Consider the following 17,571-nt stretch of genomic DNA (forward strand, 5'->3'; position numbering starts at 1 on the left):
AAACCCAACTTCCTACTATTTATCTAGCTTCTCTCCTCATGGTCCTCATATAAAGTACTTAGAGCAAGCAGTGACATGATATTAACCAAGTAGCGAATGTCGTAGATATCAGACGAGGACTGCAATTAAATTTTATATTACACCACCCAGGAGCCTTTCTCAGTGGTTGCTTACGCAGAGGAGCAGGAGAGATTTGATTGTGGCACATATAGGGATTACTAGTACTTTAATATTCAAACTTGACACGATAGCCAAGCACTATTTCTAGGACCTGTGAATATTGGGATGCAATGATTTCCCATCTCGGACCATATAGCTTTTTCTCCCCAGAGTCATCCTATCGCACATTCATTAGGAACTTGTGCTCAGCAACAACCAAAGAGTTTGCACATACGTTGTCTTGCCAACCTCCACAAAGTTCAGATGATCAGGCATTATAACTTCAAGGAAGTATGGGTCCTGGCCATATGCAAGGAAATGTTCGATCTTCGAAAAAGTGATTTGTGCAATGGCGTCATAGTCGGAAAAAGGAGCAAATTTCTCGTCGTGAGATTCACGGATCAAATCCTTTGTATCATCATTATTGAAGATCCATAGCCGAGTTAGTTTTCCCAGACCATAATGGAAATCGGCATACCTGGGTGTATTCGATGATGCCATATTCCGCCAATAAGTCCGCAGAAAGAACTCCATGGTAACCGTTCAAATGGGCAACGAAATCATCAAAGCTCATACCAGCCTTTTTCCGTACGGTGAATGTGAGCGTAAGCAGCTTGTTATCATCCATTTCAGTGACTCGTCTGGCTCTTCGTTATCATAGAATAGCATGAGAACCTCTATCAGATAACGCAGTTCCACGTTAAGTACATAAACCCCGGGAGTGTCCGAGGATGGATTGTGAAGGCACTCCCGACGCAAGCCCGTGAACACTGTTTCTACAAGAAGCCGGTGATGCGCTTGGAAGTGCGTCAGATGATACATGTGAGAATGCGCCTACCGTTGCAGCTCTTGCCAGTGTTCACTCCAGATTCACGCCACTCGAATCGGCTTCTGGGAGCATTTCGAGCCGATGTGGAAACATGCACGGGATCGGGGATTGTGAGTTAGGAGCCATATCAACAACTGGGTGCGGGAATCACGTTTGATGTCTCAACTGCGTTCAAGCGAGTGCCACGAAGCTCTCTTCAGTCAGAAAACTTATATATAATTATTTGCACTCATAGAGTAACAAGCTGTGAGATTGACGGATCTCTTCAGAATGGCGAACCTAGCTGCAATAATTCCATCTGCTAAAGCTGATCTGGAAATCAGGGAAGTTGAGAGGTATATACCGGGTCCAAACGAAATCCTAGTCAAGAATGAAGTTATTTCATTTAATCCAATCGAATCCAAAATCGCCAGGCTGGCCTTGCTCCCTGTCCCATACCCAACCATTCTTGGTCTTTCTTTTGGTGGCACTGTCGAGGCAATAGGGTCCAACATCAAGAATTTCAAAGTCGGGGATAAAGTGGCTGTTCGAAAAAGATATACTCAGACTGGGATTCAGTACGGTGCATATCAGCGCTATGTCTTAGCGGCTGATGACACGGCCAGCAAGACCCCCAACGGAGTCGATCTCACAGATGCCGCTGTCCTTATCGGAAACTTGACCACTGTTGTGGGATTGTTTGGTGTACGTCTGTCGTTGAACAGACCTGAACTGAAGAGCGCACCCACACCGCAGAACACAAAGATCTTGATCTATGGAGGTACCTCTAGCGTCGGCAGCCTTGCTGTACAATGGGTCACCCAGGCCGGATACGATGCTGTTACTACAAGTTCACCAAATCACCAGGACTTCGTCTCTAGGTTAGGCGCACTTTATGTTGCTGACCACACTCAAGAGCCAAGGGCCTTGGTACAAGATCTCACGAATCACGGTCCATACGGCTATGTTGTCGATACCATCGGGCTTCCCGCGACCGTGGCTCTAAATGCTCAAGTGGTTGCTGCACAAGGTGGTGGCAAGGTTTACGCAACACTCCCTTCGTTTGGTCCCGAAGCGCTGCCAGGGGGAGTGATTCGCGAGTTCGCGTCATGGCCAGACATCTTCGACGAAGACAAAACGAATCTGGAGAAGTGGACATATGAGACGTGGTTTCCTGAGGCTCTAGCAAAAGCACGACTTGTTGTCCATCCCGTGGAGAAGGTCAAGGGAGGACTCAAGGGCGGGGTCAACGCCGCACTTGATCGGCTCCTTGCGGGTGTCAGCGGAGTCAAGTTAGTTGCCGATCCCTGGGAGTAAGGCAATAATGTGATCGAGGTCCTATGCATTTGATGCTGTTGGCCCCCAAAAACAAGGGTGAGCATGGGGACTGAGCATCGTCAATCCAATAGCGATAACGTCCTTGGACAAAAGTCTGAGAAATCAAATCGGCAATCGAGACTTCGCGATCGGTAGAACGCTTGGTTTTCCGGTCGCCAAGTGCATCTTGCTGTATTCGCGCTTCGACACTGGCAGCCATGCCAACCATTAATGCGCCTGGGTACTATGTAGCTAGAGGGCTATTAGAAGTATTCTGTTCTTTTGACCAGGAACCGTATGTTCTAGTCAGACACTTGGCGGTTTCTTGGCCGGCTGTCCCTCCCGGTTCGGACCTTACATAAGCTGCCGTGGTTTCCCCGCACTGAGCTTTTGTCCCTTATTTCGCCATTTTCAATCTCTTTTGTCGATCTGTCCGAACTCAAGCTATTCTATTGCTTGCCAAGTAGCGTTTCCTGAATCACCCTGTCATGCATAAATTGAAACGTTACTCAAGTTGCGACCCTTGCAAACGTGCCCGCATTGGATGCAATGCAAGCTCACAAGGCGGAGGGTCGTGTTTCAATTGCACCCGCAAGGGTATAGCATGCACATCTATCCAGAATCAAAGAAGATCAAGGCTTAGAGATGGTGCTCAGGTCGCTTCAGCGAGCCGATCTGCTGCAGAGAAGCCAAACGAGGCGTCTATCTCTGTCAGCGGCGCACATGACAATGATCAGGCTGCCGCGAATTCATATACATCGATACACCAGGCAGTGACGCCTCTTTCAGACACTCAGCATCGGGCCACAAGAACTCAGCAAGCACTTCTTCTCCATGAAACTCTTTGGAACATTTTTACGACTCTGCTCGAGCCCCGCATTGGCCTTTGGATAGGAGGGTCTTGTTGTCCCTTTCAGTCAACAAAGACAGTGAGTCACTCGGTATCAATTTGATCATGACTGATTGTCCTAAGCCTCCTTCCACTCTAATCTCTCGCATTTTCATATCTCTCGATCCCCCTCAAAGTAACGAGAGTGCTAATTCCGCCATTAACCTTGCTTTAAACTCAGCTGTTTATGCCTATTCAGTTCGTTGGCTGCTCGTTAGCCATACAACCGATGCCAATGATTTTGAGAAACGCGATAAGATCATTTCCTCAAAGAAGGAGCTTGCGACCAACCTTTGGAGAGATGCTCGGCAGCATATTTATGCAGCTATGGCTAGGCCGACATATAGGTCCATCCTTGCACTGTATCTCTTCGGAATTACTCCTTCGTCTTCCAACGTGGATCTTGACAATATAAAAGATCCTTGTCTGGAGACGGCTCTTAATCACCACAGTCTCCTACGCTCCAGGTTTCTAACTAAAACGCAAACTGCAGATTCTATCGTGGACCTACTAAGTTCCGGGCCGCTTCTTAGCACAGAGCCCCCTTCTGGTAGGGATGAGTCTGAGCTCAAGTGCATGACTGATATCGCTTACTGGTTCGGTGTCATATCGGATACTACGAGATCTTTAACGCGTTGCAGACCTTCAGTTTTGTTACCAGGTCAGAGTGGAGAGAAGAAGGTCTGGTCTGCCGTACGTCAACGTACAGATGCGTTTGAAAGAGAATTCCAATCCCTGATCGATCTCCGGGCACCACTGTCCGATAGTTTGGTCACTCTCATCCTCCAGCACGCATTCGCTTTCAAAACCCTAGTATGGGCTGCTATCACTCGCGTCCAGGACGCCGTGTTTCACCAGCTTTCAGATATTTCTCTTCCAGAGGCAATTGAGACCGTACGAGTTGAGAGTAACCGTTTCGAGCGCGTGTTTGGCACGTTACTGTCTTATTGTCACAGGGATTTTATGCTGCTCAACCGTTCAACACAATTAAGTTATAGTAAGCGAGTAAGTGCATAATCGTCGCTCCATGCTAATGTCGACACTAGCACTCTTGAACATTCACTTTCAAGTCGGGAGTCTGATTTTAGCAGACGCACTGCCGTCGACAGTGACCTTTATCGACAATAGTTCCAAAGCCTACGATCTCCGCCTCTGCGCATGCCTACGGATCGTCAACGCCGTCAATGTTGCCCTCCAGACAGATGTTGCTGAAGAAGATCCAACCAGTATCCTGTTACTTGATCCTTATCCGGACCAGATGGTTAATGCCTTGACACGAACGGGTTCCTCCCTTTTTCAACTCAACTCTACAGACAAGTTGAATTATTCAAATTTAAAACGTTTGTTCACGGTGGTTATTACTGCACTTGAGATACTATCAGAGATCTCGCACCATGCTGCAACAGCAGTTCCCCTTCTGAGGCAGAAATTTCTCGAAGGGAGTACTCATCAGACTACCACCTCCCCACACGACCCGTTACACCAAGCTACGCTGTTGGCCGACGGCCTGTTGGACGCTAGTCTTGTGCAAGAACTAGAGCAGCAGGCTATTGATCCTACCTTGGTGCCCAGCACAATTGAGCGCAACGAGAGTAATATTTTTATGTCTACTTTCTTATCTGAAGAAGTTCAATTTACTGCGTCTGACTATTTATCCCACAACTGGGACTTTGACGTGAGTACAGCTTGGGCTTCCTATACTCTTGATACTTGAACATATAGCTGACAATCGATTAGGATTGTTTTGTCGATTTCTAAGTCCTTGCTTTGTTGGGTGAGCGCCTGACAACACGTGTAGCTGATAGATCCGGATTCTTTCGATATTCAATCGCAGTACTATTCGAATGGTGATCTTCAAGGGCTTGATATCCTACACCTAGCTGTTCATGATATTAGAAGTATAATTTTGCAGTCGACACCGCCTAATTCAAAGACTTTAATTTTCAATTTATCAGACGCTTGAGTGTAGATACGTACCACCGCGGGACGCCATAGCCATAGCATAGTTTTGAGCTCAAGTTTAATTGCAAGAAACATCTTCTTGCTGTACGGCGCTTCAGAATTAGGCCTCTTATTGAACGTCTGCTGCGTCTAGAAGACAAGAGCCGCGTGGAAGACATAAGCTGGGATGGGGTTTAAATATAGAGAGTTGGAGTTCGGCCCTTTAGGTCTGTCTTCAACATGGTCTGGTAAAGCCATGCTGTACGGACAGATCCATTCAAAGTCATTAGAGCCGGTAGAGGTCTCGACATTCCTATTAAAGGAGCCTTATATCCGGTAAGTTGTGAAAACTCGCTCGATCAACGACAGTTAAGTTGCGCTTTACAGGAGTAGTAGAAGGCCCAGACTTTCGGTGTGGCGAATAGCTGGAACTGATGCTACCACCCATCAAACGCTGATGTCGGAGGCCGGCTGTCTGTAAGCTTGACTGGACTTTGTCGCCATCGCTCGTTTCCTTACCTGGAGAAAGAATCGCACGTCAAGATTAAGGTACACATGACACCTCGCAGTGTAACGAATGCTATCTTTGTCAACATTACGATGCTACGAGCTACCCTGAAGGAGCTGATTGACAGCTTCCATTGCATCATAGCCATACAACCACATCAGCATGGCAGGCTGCGGCCATTTTGCATTCGCATCCGCAGGGACTTTCAGTCTTTCCGCCATCTTCTCGCGACCTACCTCCCGCTGCCCATGCAGGTAATCGTCCGTAACACGCCTGAACCGACTATCACGCTCCATTTGCTCGGGCCCATCGTGCAACATCCAGGCTTTGCCATTCCCCTTGGCGATAGCTGCCACACGTTCGACACGGGGTTTGCGAAGACTTTCGTAGAGACCGGCTAGGCGAGGAAGATCCTCTAAGGTTGTCAGAGTGGAAAGCACCTCGCCGAGCACAGCTGCATCTTCCATCGCCATGGCGCCTCCCTGCGCGGCGTGTGGAGACATGGCATGGGCGGCGTCGCCAAGAAGAACTATCCTTCCGGACCGGCTGGACCAGGCATTCAGTTTGGGAATTTCGGCGATCATCCACTTTGCGCACTGCTCGACAAGGCCAGTCAGCTTCTGCACAAGCGGGCTGAAATCACTGAACTGGGCTCGTAGCTCGTTGGTGTCGCCTGGATGATTCCACGCTGTCACTGGTGTGTCGTCTTCCAGTGGCGCAACCATGGCGAGGTTGAAACGCGTGTTATTGGAAATCGGATATCCGACAAGGAACCGGCTTGGTCCGAACCATGCCTGGGTGTCTGTACTGGCCATAAGCTTTGCTGTCTCCTCGTCTCTCATCATGGCCTCCGCTGGGATCATCGCTCGATAGTTGTACTCTCCCAATGGTACAGGCACTGTCTTGTCATTGCCGACGAGAAATCCGCGCATCTTGGATCGGATTCCTTGCACCAACGATCAGCGATATATCTCCAACACCCAAATAGAAAGAGAGCCTACCGTCTGCGCAAACAACAACATCTGCCACGAGTACTTGACCGTTTGCAAGGTAGACCGTGCCTTTCTCTGCATCAATCTTTAAGACCTCACATTTATATTCGATCGCCGCACCAGCCCGTCGAGCCCCATCGGACAGAAGGCGCTGACAGTCCGGCCGATAGATCTGCCAATATCTTGACGCATAAATTCTCGTGCCGATTCTTACTAGGGAGATATTTACTTACGGGTATCCGTAGACCTCGGACGCATCGGGGTTCTGATGGTTTAGCCCAATCTCCGCGTCGTCGGCGAATCTCCTGGCCACGGACACTTTTGGCACGTTGCAATACTCGCGAAAAGCGCCGCTTAAATTCCAAGCATCAAGAAGCCTCGTCGCATTAGGACTAAGCTGGATGCCAGCACCGTACTCCGAGAGGCCTGCATTTCGCTCTAGAACCGTGACCTTGTGTCCTTTTCTTGCGAGACAAATCGCGGCAGAAAGGCCTCCAAGCCCGGCTCCAACAACGATGATGTTCAGCTGCATTCTTGAAAATACACGTCGTGAGATAGTCGAGCAGCAAATTTGCGTTCCTTGTTGTTAAATCCCAAGTGAAATTAAGCTTGTTGTTCCTGCTGGAGTTATTTTTGCTCGGAGAGTCCGTGGCGGCAAGAGTCTGATTCAAGCTAGCATAGTAGCTCTGACGAGATGGCCCCTTTCCGGGCGGCGGAATTTGTGGCATCTTGTCGGAGGATCAGCATAGCAGCTGTTGCTCAACAATTCCATTTGTGAACGATATTTGGCCGGAGTAAATCCACATACAGAAGCGAATATTTCAGTCCGGGGAAGCCGAAGTGGGGGCTAGCCAGGCCCGGCTAATCTCGGTGGTACATAGAGTGCCCACTCGAAACCGTTAGTCGGCTTGAGGGTTTTGGAATCGATATAAGGGATGCAGTGTACAGCCACTAGACCAGACACTAGACAGTGAAAGAAAGAAGAAAGACAGTCTCAAAGAAAATTGAGGGAAGACCCCAGTCCTAGCGTACGAGTAGTCAAAGGTACCAAGAAACAGAAACAAGGCATACCTCAGCTTAACTCAGCTTGCCATCTTCGTCATGACCTCCACAATCACCAGCAAGAGCAATGGCAACAGCGTCGAACAAGGCTCTCCTCCTAAGATGCCAAACGGTAAACGCTCGTTCAACGGCATCAACCATCTCAAACTAGCGACGACAGACCTCTGGAGATGCCACGACTTCTACACCAAGATCTTTCCCTTCACTCCTTTGCCACAGTATAACCACTACACGCCCGAGCATAAATTGTTCGCCGTTATGTTCGAGCACGCACCAACCAAGCTTATCGTGGAGGCGCGCTATGAGCCGAACCAGGCTGAGGTGCAAAAGGGCTGGGACCCTGTGACTTGGGGCGTGGGCACGCGCGCCGATCTCGAGGAGTGGGAGATGTGGCTGGATTTCAACTCTGTGCCACATAGTAAGATCCTGACGGGCATCAAGGGTTGGCTTATGGCGTGCGAGGACCCCGACGGACGTCATGTGAGGCTCTATGTCGATGACGAAGAGCATGAGTGGTCTGACCATCCGGACTATGACGAATATTGGTTGCATGGACTTGTGGCAGATCCTAAAGCATAATACTTTGTAGGAAATATAGTAGGAACCGTACGGCGAGTGAGGACAGTATGTTCTTAAATGCAGCAAGTCCATGGTAAGAAATAGCTAGGGCTGATTTGAGTCTTACCAAGGAAGTCGGAACGTCCAGGATAGACCCTAATTTCAATGACAAAGAGACCCTGAATGTCTCAAGTGCGAGCGAGGGTTAAGAGACGGGTGGCTGCAAATCCAATGGCACTGGGAAGAACTTATCACTTCACGAGTGATGCTTGGTTTCTGGACGAATACACTCAAGCTGCAGCACACATCGCAGGTATGTTGAGCACTTCTCGACCGCTGTTGGTCCAGTGACATGTGAGCAGCTAGCAGATGCTATTGTAAAGGAACTTCGTTGCCGTATATCCCCTCCCATAGCAAGCTTCGACATTGCGGCAGGGAGGCTCTTGCCGCTTGTTGGAGCCACGAAGTCCTCAACACTCAAATATACTCCTTTACGATCGTTCTAGTGGGTTTCAAAAGCCTTAGCTTATTAGATTGCTGATAATGCAAGCCAATGCTGAAGACTGCAGAAACATTCAACTCCAGGAGCTGAACAATATCTTGTGAGGGTCACGAAAAAGCGGTGCCCATAAGCCCTTGGGAGACCTAAAACTCTGAAGAACATCACTCAGCCTTGGATAGCAGAGAGTCAAACCGTCTGATATGTACACCATCCCGTCGCCACAGTCAGCTACGACAGAGTTCGCAGAAAAGCTCAGCGAAGGTAGAGTCCAAGTCAAGTCAAGTCAAGGCAAGACGCCCAACCTCACTTTGGGCAGGACTTTGACTTTTGACTTGGAAAGTCGGAGAAACTTTCTTGATTAGGCTTGGCGTTTTCGGATCAACGATATTCCGACACCGGTCACGCCAAGACCGCCCCGCTAGTTATCTATCATCGGCACCTTCTGTACGAGTAGAAACCTGTTTTACTCGCTATTCTAGCTACTTGTAGCTTTAGCCAGTCCCCCCTGGAATAATGTTGTTCCATCCATTCATCCTAGAACAACGTTTTTCCGTTCCCTATTTTCCACTTGCCTTGCGTGCTTTTCTCTTACTTGCCAAGGCCTAAGCGAGAAAGTGGGTCACGACTTACGAATGATTTGGTATCTATGACTTACTCGCAGACTCTGCCATCGCTGAAGTCTTAGCTGCCTAAATACAGTCACCCAACAGTACTCGATTGTCTTGCTTAGTGAGCCTAGGCTAACATCAACATACAACCCAATGCAGCCATAACTCGTTCCGTCTGTTCATACTATACCATTTCTACAGTCTTCCTTCTACAATGTGTAGATGAAATCAGGATGATGATCCCCCAGTGCCTTGACTTGTTGGTCCAATGGCAGATGTTCAATCCCCCGAAGTAATTCTTCGCGGTTCTCGACTTTCTTTTTGTTGAGAGACTTGAAGAGTACCACCTGTGCCGCAGCAAGCACAATCACTGCAGCGAGCAGCGCAACGTTGACACTTGTTGCAGGAAGATATCTCGGAGCATTCTTCGTCGGGTAGATCCACACACCCAAGATTCCGCCGGAATTGCTCACCATGAACCCAATTGCAACGGCCACCGACCGTTTGCCATAGGCTGCATTGTTGTTGGGAAGCCATGCAAGGACGGTGGGTGCGCACGAATAGATACCTCCAATCAAGAAGAACAAGGCGGGATACCTGACTTGGAGAGACGTGCCGGAGTAATTCAGGATACATCCAAGCACTCCAAGAGCAGCAGTGACTATGGCGACCAAGCCACGTCGGCGATAGCGATCTGCCGCCCACCCGGCTATCAAGGTGGTGATGAGTGCAAACATGAATGGTGGAACCGTCAGAAGCTGCGTGGTGGTTCTGCTGTATCCAAAGGTCAGGACAACGGACGGCGTGAAGTATGACACGCCTTGAGCTACGGTGCCCACGCAAAAGGACATGACTGCCATCATCAGAAAGTGAGGTTCTATTAAACACGCAAGCACATCGTGTGGTGTAACCTTATCGTCGTCTTCGTTGGTCTGTTTGTCTGCGGCCATCCTTTTGACATAGTACTCCTTTTGCTCGGGCGTGAAAGTGAGCACATCTCTCGGGCTGCTCGGCATGACCCAGAGCGTGGCGAAGCCCCAGCAGATGGTGAAGAGTCCTTCGATCAGAAAAATCCAACGCCATCCGTCAAGGCCGGCAAGGCCGTCCATCTGCTGAATTGCTGCCGCCAAGAGGCCTCCAAACGCCCCAGCTAAAGCCGCTCCGCAGTAGAGGATGGCAATTCTCTTTTGGATCTCGTGACGCCGATAAAATTCGGACAAGACAACAACGTAGCCTGGGAAGACACCACCTTCGCACAGACCGATAAAGAACCGGCAAGCAATCAGGCCGGCGTAGTTTTGTATCAAGCTCTCGAATGTAGTCACAATGCCCCAGCACACGCAAAGGCCTGGTAGAAGCCAGCGAGGTCCGATGATTTTCAAGGCGTAGTTGCTCGGGAGTTCGATCAGGACATAAGGGATGAATGTGACCATCAAAGCTGGTGCACCAATCAGTATTCTGCGTCAAAAGGGGGTTTCACGTAGACATACAAATCTGATATTGAGAATCGGTCAGGTGAAGGGACTCCTGTAGACCAGCAACCCTGGCATTCCCTACATTGGCTCGGTCGAGCAGCAGAAGGATGAAGGTGCCGAACAAGACGGGCTGTAACAAAAGATCCAGCTTGTAGACTGCATTCCTGTCAAACTTGGGGTCGACGTGGGAATCGAAGCTTTCCTCTTCACCAGGACCAGTCTTGGAAGCCACTTCGACCTGGTCTTCTTCAGTGAGTTCCTTACGCACACTGTCTAAAGCCATGATCTGGGAAGGTGATGACATTTTGCGGCAGAGGGTTGATTGTAGAATGGGTATAAGTGATCTGAACTCGACAGGGGCTCTGGGCTGCAGTTGGCCCAAGTCTGTCTCTAGCAAACGATTAAATAAGCCTTCTCTCAAGGAATCCAGGTACGGTCAACATTCCGCGCCATCCCCCACCCCCGAGAGTAGGGTGCAGCAAGAAGGATCTAGCTCCTCCAAGCAGAGGTAAGCCACGGCTAGGAGCAGGTTGTGATTGGTTATGTGTGCAATGTCCGGCTAGTGGCAACACACAAAGTCAACTATGGCGAAATGCGGAGAGAAGTGGAGGAGAAGCCATGCCAGCCCGCAGAGGTAATACTGCCTGCTGACAAGAAATGAGTCTTGGTCCCAATAGCTCATGCATTCTGCAAATTGTCGGCAGTGGCATTTCTCCCGACCAAAACAGAACGTATGCTCCATTTCGGGGTTCCTCGTTGGATTCCGATGGAGTTCAGGCCTCCGTCCGGCTGGAACGGGCGACCATCTTTAGCGAGTGAAACATCCAACTACTTCGATGGCAGAAGCAGAAGACATTTAGGATAAGAGCCCTTCGCAGAGCATCCTGAAAAGCGATCCAAACCATCTCCGGAAGAAAATCCAACGGTAGGAGTTTGAGCTGAAAGACAACAAATCAGGACACCCAGCGTAATGGCCAGATTCACTCTTGCGACTCTCCAGACCTCTGATGGCCCTCGAGCCGCAATTGGAGTCGGTGACAGCTACTACCAGCTATCCACGGCGTCGGAGACGTTTCAGCAGGACAGTGTCAAATCGTTGTTGGAGGCGTGGCCCGGCTCCTTCACCAGGCTGCAGACCCTGGCCGATGCGATTGCCTCGGGGAGCAACAACCGCGCTCCTGCAATCCTCATGGACAAAGCCGACCTTCTCACCCCCATCTTGTGGCCAAATAAGTTTCTGTGCGTCGGCGCCAATTATGTCGGCCACCTCAAGGAGATGGGGCTGGATACCAACAAATGGAATGTCATGCCCTTCTTCTCCTGCCCTCCTACCACATGCCTCGTCGGCCCAGGTGAGACCGTTGAGATCCCAAAAATGACCGAGGAATTCGATTGGGAGCTCGAGCTCGGCGTGGTGGTTGGCAAACGGCTTCGTAACGCCACCCCGCAAGAGGCAAGCCAGGCGATTGCCGCATACACCATTGGGCTGGATCTGTCCTGTCGAGACCTGACCTTGAACGACACCGCAGTTCGCGTAGATCTTATGCGTGGCAAGTCTCAAGACACCATGGGACCCTGCGGTCCACATCTGGTTCCTGCCCAATTCATGCCTGAAATTACGAGCCTCAAGCTCACTCTCGACGTCAATGGGAAACAGATGATGAACTCTTCGACAACGGAGATGTTGTATTCTTGTGAGGAGATGCTCGCGGTCATCAGTGAGTTCGTCACGCTGGAGCCTGGTGATCTGGTCTTCACCGGCTCTCCGTCGGGGTCGGCGGGTGCTCACGGAAATTGTTGGCTCAAGTCGGGAGATGAGATTCACGCCGAGATCCAAGGTATCGGATCGTTGGACGTCCGCATGAAGAGGTCCTAAACAAAGACAAGATCCACGCTCTACTCAATTATACGTAATTGTTAGCAAATATGGCACCACTTCAGGTCTGTTTTACGGGACTAAGCGAGACGCCTAGACCCCCCTATTTAGGGGGATATAGAGTGCATATCCTGCCTATTCTCTACAATCTCTACACAAGTTTTCACCACTATTAAAAAGGCTGTTTTGATCTCACCAACAATAATGTATTGGACCGAAGTGAGTTCGCGGGTTGAAAATATTTGAGCGCTCTCAATTAAAGTGTAATCATTACCTCAGTGCTTTCACGCTTTGGAGAAACCTATTGAAGATGTTGCTCGCTTCTGAAGTTGAAGAAGGATTTGCCTCTGGCTCCAAAGGTGCCGTCTCCCCTCTGGTTGTTAGCAGATAGCAAGCGAAATGCCAAAATTCTGGTCCAGCATCTTTGAGGAATCCGCTTGTTTCAAGTTGGCTTGGACCTATCTGAAGTATCGATGCATCCCATTTCGCCTTCCAGAGTTGGAGACCTTTCCCGAGTCTACATCCTAGCTCTACTGAGCTGTCGCAATGGAGATGGCTCTGGATGATCTGTATCAATCCTGAAGCCATGCGTCAGAGCCCTCAGATGGATGATAAGACATCACGGTGATGACTTACCAAAGAGAACTGAAAACAAGTACAACAGGTTGAAAGACTCGGTGTCCGGAAGGAGGTCCGTGCGGTTGCCGGCGAAAGCCGCGATGGTACCGGGCAATGAATAACAACCGGTTCCCGTTTCACATGCGAGCGCCTCGTAATATGCACCGACAGTCTCTGCCATGAATACATTGGGCGAGCATGGCATGCCGACATGCAGCTCATGGTAGAACAATCGAGGCCGCTCGCCATAGATAGTACTAATGGCCACGTCAAGGTGGAAGATGCCACAGAGAAGCCTATGGGATTATGAGCTGGCAAGGATCTCATCAGATATCATCAGTGAGCAAGGAATCGTACCGCAAGCGAGACTCGTTTTCAGCGAAACGATACCAGCTAGAAATCCCTGTCTCTTGAGTTGAATTGTCGGGCAACAGGAAGTCCCCATTGTGAAGCGCCATTGTTCGGACAGCCTGTAACACAATTAATGTGCTCTGTTGCCTAATTTCTGGGTGGATTGAACTTACGGAGATGATCTGATCAAATCGGACTGTCCGCATACATTTTCTCTTCCAGGTTGTGCCCTCCCGAAGCTGCAACTGTACAGCACAGAACGCTGCCTGAAGGGCTTTTAGGGCTCGTCGACGCTGCTCAAGTCCTTCTGGGAAAATGCCAGACGCGATCCTCTGGAAATCTGGGTCACTGAATGCAAATTCCTCTGCAAGCTCGAGCATTGACCGGGCAGTAGTAACTGCGCCGGGTGCCAAAGAGAACAAAGCTCCCGTAAGCGTCATGACCAGAAGCAAAGGCAAGGGTGTTCTGAAAACACCAAAGGTGCCCGGATGTACGACCGGACTATGGCGGTTCCAGTGCTGGAAATAGAGCTGCAGAAATATTGAGATGTTGTTTTGTGTTAGAGTTCGCATGCCAAGGGCGAGATGGATGCTTGGGGCGTGCTCTGGATGATCGTGTGGAAGAGACAATGTTAGTGCAGTCAACTGATCCGCTAGTTCTATTGAGATATTCCTATCCATGCCCACGAGTTGATCCGGATACTGACTCCCATCCATGAGAGATAGAAAAGCGGTGGAGGAGAGCTGATCGTGCATGCCCAGCTCAGACGACGGAAAAGGGAGTGCACTGGCATCTGCGCATAGCTCCAGGTTGATTAGGGAATTGTCGGGAGTCAAGAATAGCGGCAGGTAATCTGTGTGTGGCGAGGTCAGCGGGATGACTAAGCTAAGCCAGGATGGTGAGTAACCGTAAGATTCACTGCCTCCAGCTTTGCAATAAAACGTTGTGTCATCCTGACTCTGAGAGCGAGTGTTTGCGTGGACGGCGACATCATCGCTTGATCGCTTGAAAGTGTCGGTGAGGCCGCTGGTCGGACTGCTCCAGTTCAGCAGGAAGGAGATACGGATTTTGTGGCTGGTTGAGCCTGTTTCATTTGATATCTGCCTCGGCGCCGACCTCAGGCTGCCGTAGTTGCCTGTGCTCAGCGTCGATGGGCTTCTAGCGGTCCGCTCGGTTCTCAAATAGGTGCAGCAGGACCCAGAGAAGAGACAGTTCTCGCAAGGTGAGTCTAGATCACAGGATACTCTGGTCCTAGCGCAGAGATCACAAGCCTGCTTTCTCCTGCCTCTGGGCAACCGATCTGGGATCTGTCGACCGTTTCTGTGTGGACACGACACATAGTGCCGCCTGAGAACATCTCTGTGCCGGTGTATATCAGCAGGAGACGAAAGAAAATGCAATGAATGACTTACGATCTATGGTACGTCTTCTTGCAGAACTCGCAAAGCCAACCTTGGACAGTTAGCCAGACAGTACGTATTGAAGACGATGACTTACTCTGCGGCAAGCCTGTCTTCCGCATGTGTCGAGTATTTCGAGGCCTTGAGCCGAAGAAGGGGGAAGACATCAAGCATCCAGACACTCGTACTTGGAAGACGGATAGAGCTTGTCGACGGCGCGTTTGCAGGATGCGTGAATGTCACTGGAAAGTGCGAGAGTTTCCAGGAAGATCGAGCCTACGAAGTCAGTGACGAGGGAGTGGGTCCTGCACCCTCGCCGAAAATAACCGCTAACAAGCATCTCTGGGGGTTGGGGGTGGCGCGGGGCCCTCAGGCGGAACGATGTCCGGACGCCCGAACAACGTACATCAAGTTTAGTGTCTGCTCTGAAGAGATACTGTAGTTGTGCCGTCAATCTGAAGCAAGGCGCACATCTTCGAAGGGCTGATCTCAGCCACACCGACCCTCTCGAGCAGATTCTACTGTGGGCGTTGTTGCTTGCTTCACATCCAGGACGGGATGCCAAATGGTGCAGATGATTCCAGAAAGGGACTTTCGAACCAGCCTAGTTAATGAAGGTTGATGCTGGGATTTCTCTCGAGCCTCTCGACACCGAGGAATGCATCGAAACCGTTGGGATCGGTTGGAGTGGTATCTCTACCGTCAAAGTACTACACGATTCGTCGCCGTCGCCGTCCTCGGCTAACGCTGTTGCTGCCAAGACTTACCTAGCGCGTACTAGTTCTATAAATACGTTGCGCACTAGTAAAACTAGCTACTAAACTCTAGAGCGCTACTATATCAGTATTTAAGTAGTTAGATTAGATGAGTTGAAGGAAGCATATTAAAGACGCGTTAAAATCGTGCGTTTGATGCCTAGAGTAGTTCCTGGCTTCTGCCGGGCTACCCTTAAATGCAGATTAAAGCGGCGTCCAGATGATTTCTAGAGCTACGTTGATGACTTTGATACCCTTGGGCACTTTTTATAGAGCAAAATCGACTGTGAATGACGCGATCACACCATTGGATGAGCTATAGTCAAAAAGGTGAGAATTCCCCATGTTCAAGTAGAATTGATAATTAGTGAAGCACGCTTTATATGTGGCAATACATACTTAGTCACAGCAAACGTGCTCGCTCAAAATTGGGGTCCGAAATGTCTGCTCAGCGGTGTCCAGATTGATGTTCTTGAGACCCTGGCAAGATTCCTGATGCCTCCTTAGGAGAGTTGTTCACCAATACGGACAGCTTGCCAAATTTCAGCATATAGGAGTCGATGGCCATCTTGCAGTTTTCATCCTTGTGAATTCCAGCGTCACGTTCCGAGCTTGTAGCCCTTCTTTCGCAATATGTCTTTTTTTTCATGGTACCTCTTCCTTCTCTTCGGGTAAGTAGACGAATGTGATTTCTGTTTGGATGGCTACAGATCTGTCAATCCTAGGGTCACCGCTAGTGATTTGCACGACCTTGTCCCTAAGCAAGGAATGGAGTGTGGGCGTATCAGAAATTGTTGATGACTGTCGAGCTCCTTAGAACGACATAGTCGCAATAGGTGTCATCCTTCATTGCTGCATGAGGCACTCCCAGAATCACAGTCGGCATCCATCTTAAACTCTGCTTAATGCAATATCGGATATAACCTAGCTCATTATAGTCGTTCGATTATGGGGAGACGATTATATCTAACTACCCGTTCAGTCTATACCTGAGCCTTATTATGAACTTTAAGCTACATTATTATGGTTAGGATGTATGTGTATAGAGTCGAGGATAGTATCTAACCGGGCCTCTAAGAGAGACCCGGTTATGTAGTCTACGATATTACCATTAGCTTCCCTATCTACTTCGCTCGTATATGTAGTTATAGAGATACGGCTGAAATAAAGACTTTTACTAGAAATTCGGGTATTACCCTTAAGTCCTATTTACCACCTAATAACCTACGTAGAGTTTTCTCTCGATTGAATTTATATAGGCACTGCTACTTCTAACTAATGTACCCTAAGATGTAGAAAATATATAGAACTAAAGGATTAGGCTCCTACACACAATCAGAATAGTTACTTTATACTGCGTGTCATAGATATCCGAGCAGCGAAACTCGAAAATTATCTGCGTAGCCAATGAATAGGTAAAGCTGCGGGTGTGATCAAGAAATTCTTTCGTAGTGTATCCAACAAGCTATCCAAGAATATTTTGCTCCCAGGGTCCTAGTATGGCCATAAGTCACGGCATCCTTAGTATTAAGAATATTATAGATCATTTCATAGATTATGCGCCAGTTGTCACCGTATTTCTATACTAGCCGTTAATGTCTAACATGGCCGAGATGGGGTGATCATGCCTGCGTACCATTACCACTGGCAATTCTTTGACCAAAGAAAATATTTAAACGGCCTGGTCGGAAGAAAGGACAATCATGGTCTTCGTCCCGGGCATTAAAGATCAAATCGATCTGAGGACGCAAC

General features: G+C 49.2%; 9 protein-coding genes across 9 annotated transcripts; 4 read left to right on the forward strand and 5 right to left on the reverse strand.

Moving 5' to 3' along the window:
• Positions 1 to 264: 264 nt before the first annotated feature.
• Positions 265 to 787, reverse strand: A1O9_11500 (uncharacterized protein; the record flags this gene model as incomplete). Its single annotated transcript, XM_013399396.1, has 3 exons — positions 265 to 337; positions 395 to 567; positions 638 to 787. 3 exons carry the CDS (start codon positions 785 to 787, stop codon positions 265 to 267), a joined length of 396 nt encoding a protein of 131 aa, XP_013254850.1.
• A 471-nt stretch (positions 788 to 1,258) lies between these two features.
• A1O9_11501 (uncharacterized protein) lies at positions 1,259 to 2,284 on the forward strand (the record flags this gene model as incomplete). Its single annotated transcript, XM_013399397.1, has 1 exon — positions 1,259 to 2,284. The coding sequence occupies one exon, from the start codon at positions 1,259 to 1,261 to the stop codon at positions 2,282 to 2,284; it is 1,026 nt and encodes a 341-aa protein (XP_013254851.1).
• A 955-nt stretch (positions 2,285 to 3,239) lies between these two features.
• On the forward strand, positions 3,240 to 4,931 carry A1O9_11502 (uncharacterized protein; the record flags this gene model as incomplete). Its single annotated transcript, XM_013399398.1, has 3 exons — positions 3,240 to 4,170; positions 4,220 to 4,848; positions 4,911 to 4,931. 3 exons carry the CDS (start codon positions 3,240 to 3,242, stop codon positions 4,929 to 4,931), a joined length of 1,581 nt encoding a protein of 526 aa, XP_013254852.1.
• Positions 4,932 to 5,717: 786 nt separating this feature from the next.
• On the reverse strand, positions 5,718 to 7,146 carry A1O9_11503 (uncharacterized protein; the record flags this gene model as incomplete). Its single annotated transcript, XM_013399399.1, has 3 exons — positions 5,718 to 6,568; positions 6,624 to 6,796; positions 6,848 to 7,146. The coding sequence occupies 3 exons, from the start codon at positions 7,144 to 7,146 to the stop codon at positions 5,718 to 5,720; spliced, it is 1,323 nt and encodes a 440-aa protein (XP_013254853.1).
• A 569-nt stretch (positions 7,147 to 7,715) lies between these two features.
• On the forward strand, positions 7,716 to 8,443 carry A1O9_11504 (uncharacterized protein; the record flags this gene model as incomplete). Its single annotated transcript, XM_013399400.1, has 3 exons — positions 7,716 to 8,221; positions 8,275 to 8,328; positions 8,383 to 8,443. 3 exons carry the CDS (start codon positions 7,716 to 7,718, stop codon positions 8,441 to 8,443), a joined length of 621 nt encoding a protein of 206 aa, XP_013254854.1.
• Positions 8,444 to 9,553: 1,110 nt separating this feature from the next.
• On the reverse strand, positions 9,554 to 11,102 carry A1O9_11505 (uncharacterized protein; the record flags this gene model as incomplete). The annotated part of the gene is made up of 2 exons (XM_013399401.1): positions 9,554 to 10,782; positions 10,835 to 11,102. 2 exons carry the CDS (start codon positions 11,100 to 11,102, stop codon positions 9,554 to 9,556), a joined length of 1,497 nt encoding a protein of 498 aa, XP_013254855.1.
• A 687-nt stretch (positions 11,103 to 11,789) lies between these two features.
• On the forward strand, positions 11,790 to 12,695 carry A1O9_11506 (uncharacterized protein; the record flags this gene model as incomplete). The annotated part of the gene is made up of 1 exon (XM_013399402.1): positions 11,790 to 12,695. The coding sequence occupies one exon, from the start codon at positions 11,790 to 11,792 to the stop codon at positions 12,693 to 12,695; it is 906 nt and encodes a 301-aa protein (XP_013254856.1).
• A 270-nt stretch (positions 12,696 to 12,965) lies between these two features.
• Positions 12,966 to 15,231, reverse strand: A1O9_11507 (uncharacterized protein; the record flags this gene model as incomplete). Its single annotated transcript, XM_013399403.1, has 6 exons — positions 12,966 to 13,273; positions 13,332 to 13,609; positions 13,671 to 13,783; positions 13,838 to 15,023; positions 15,077 to 15,116; positions 15,162 to 15,231. The coding sequence occupies 6 exons, from the start codon at positions 15,229 to 15,231 to the stop codon at positions 12,966 to 12,968; spliced, it is 1,995 nt and encodes a 664-aa protein (XP_013254857.1).
• Positions 15,232 to 16,023: 792 nt separating this feature from the next.
• On the reverse strand, positions 16,024 to 16,584 carry A1O9_11508 (uncharacterized protein). Its single transcript, XM_013399404.1, has one exon. The coding sequence runs from the start codon at positions 16,466 to 16,468 to the stop codon at positions 16,268 to 16,270; it is 201 nt and encodes a 66-aa protein (XP_013254858.1). The 5' UTR covers positions 16,469 to 16,584; the 3' UTR covers positions 16,024 to 16,267.
• Between the last annotated feature and the right edge of the window lie 987 nt (positions 16,585 to 17,571).

The sequence above is a fragment of the Exophiala aquamarina genome (genome assembly GCF_000709125.1).
Source record: "Exophiala aquamarina CBS 119918 chromosome Unknown aczIA-supercont1.18, whole genome shotgun sequence".
Lineage (NCBI taxonomy): Eukaryota > Fungi > Ascomycota > Eurotiomycetes > Chaetothyriales > Herpotrichiellaceae > Exophiala > Exophiala aquamarina.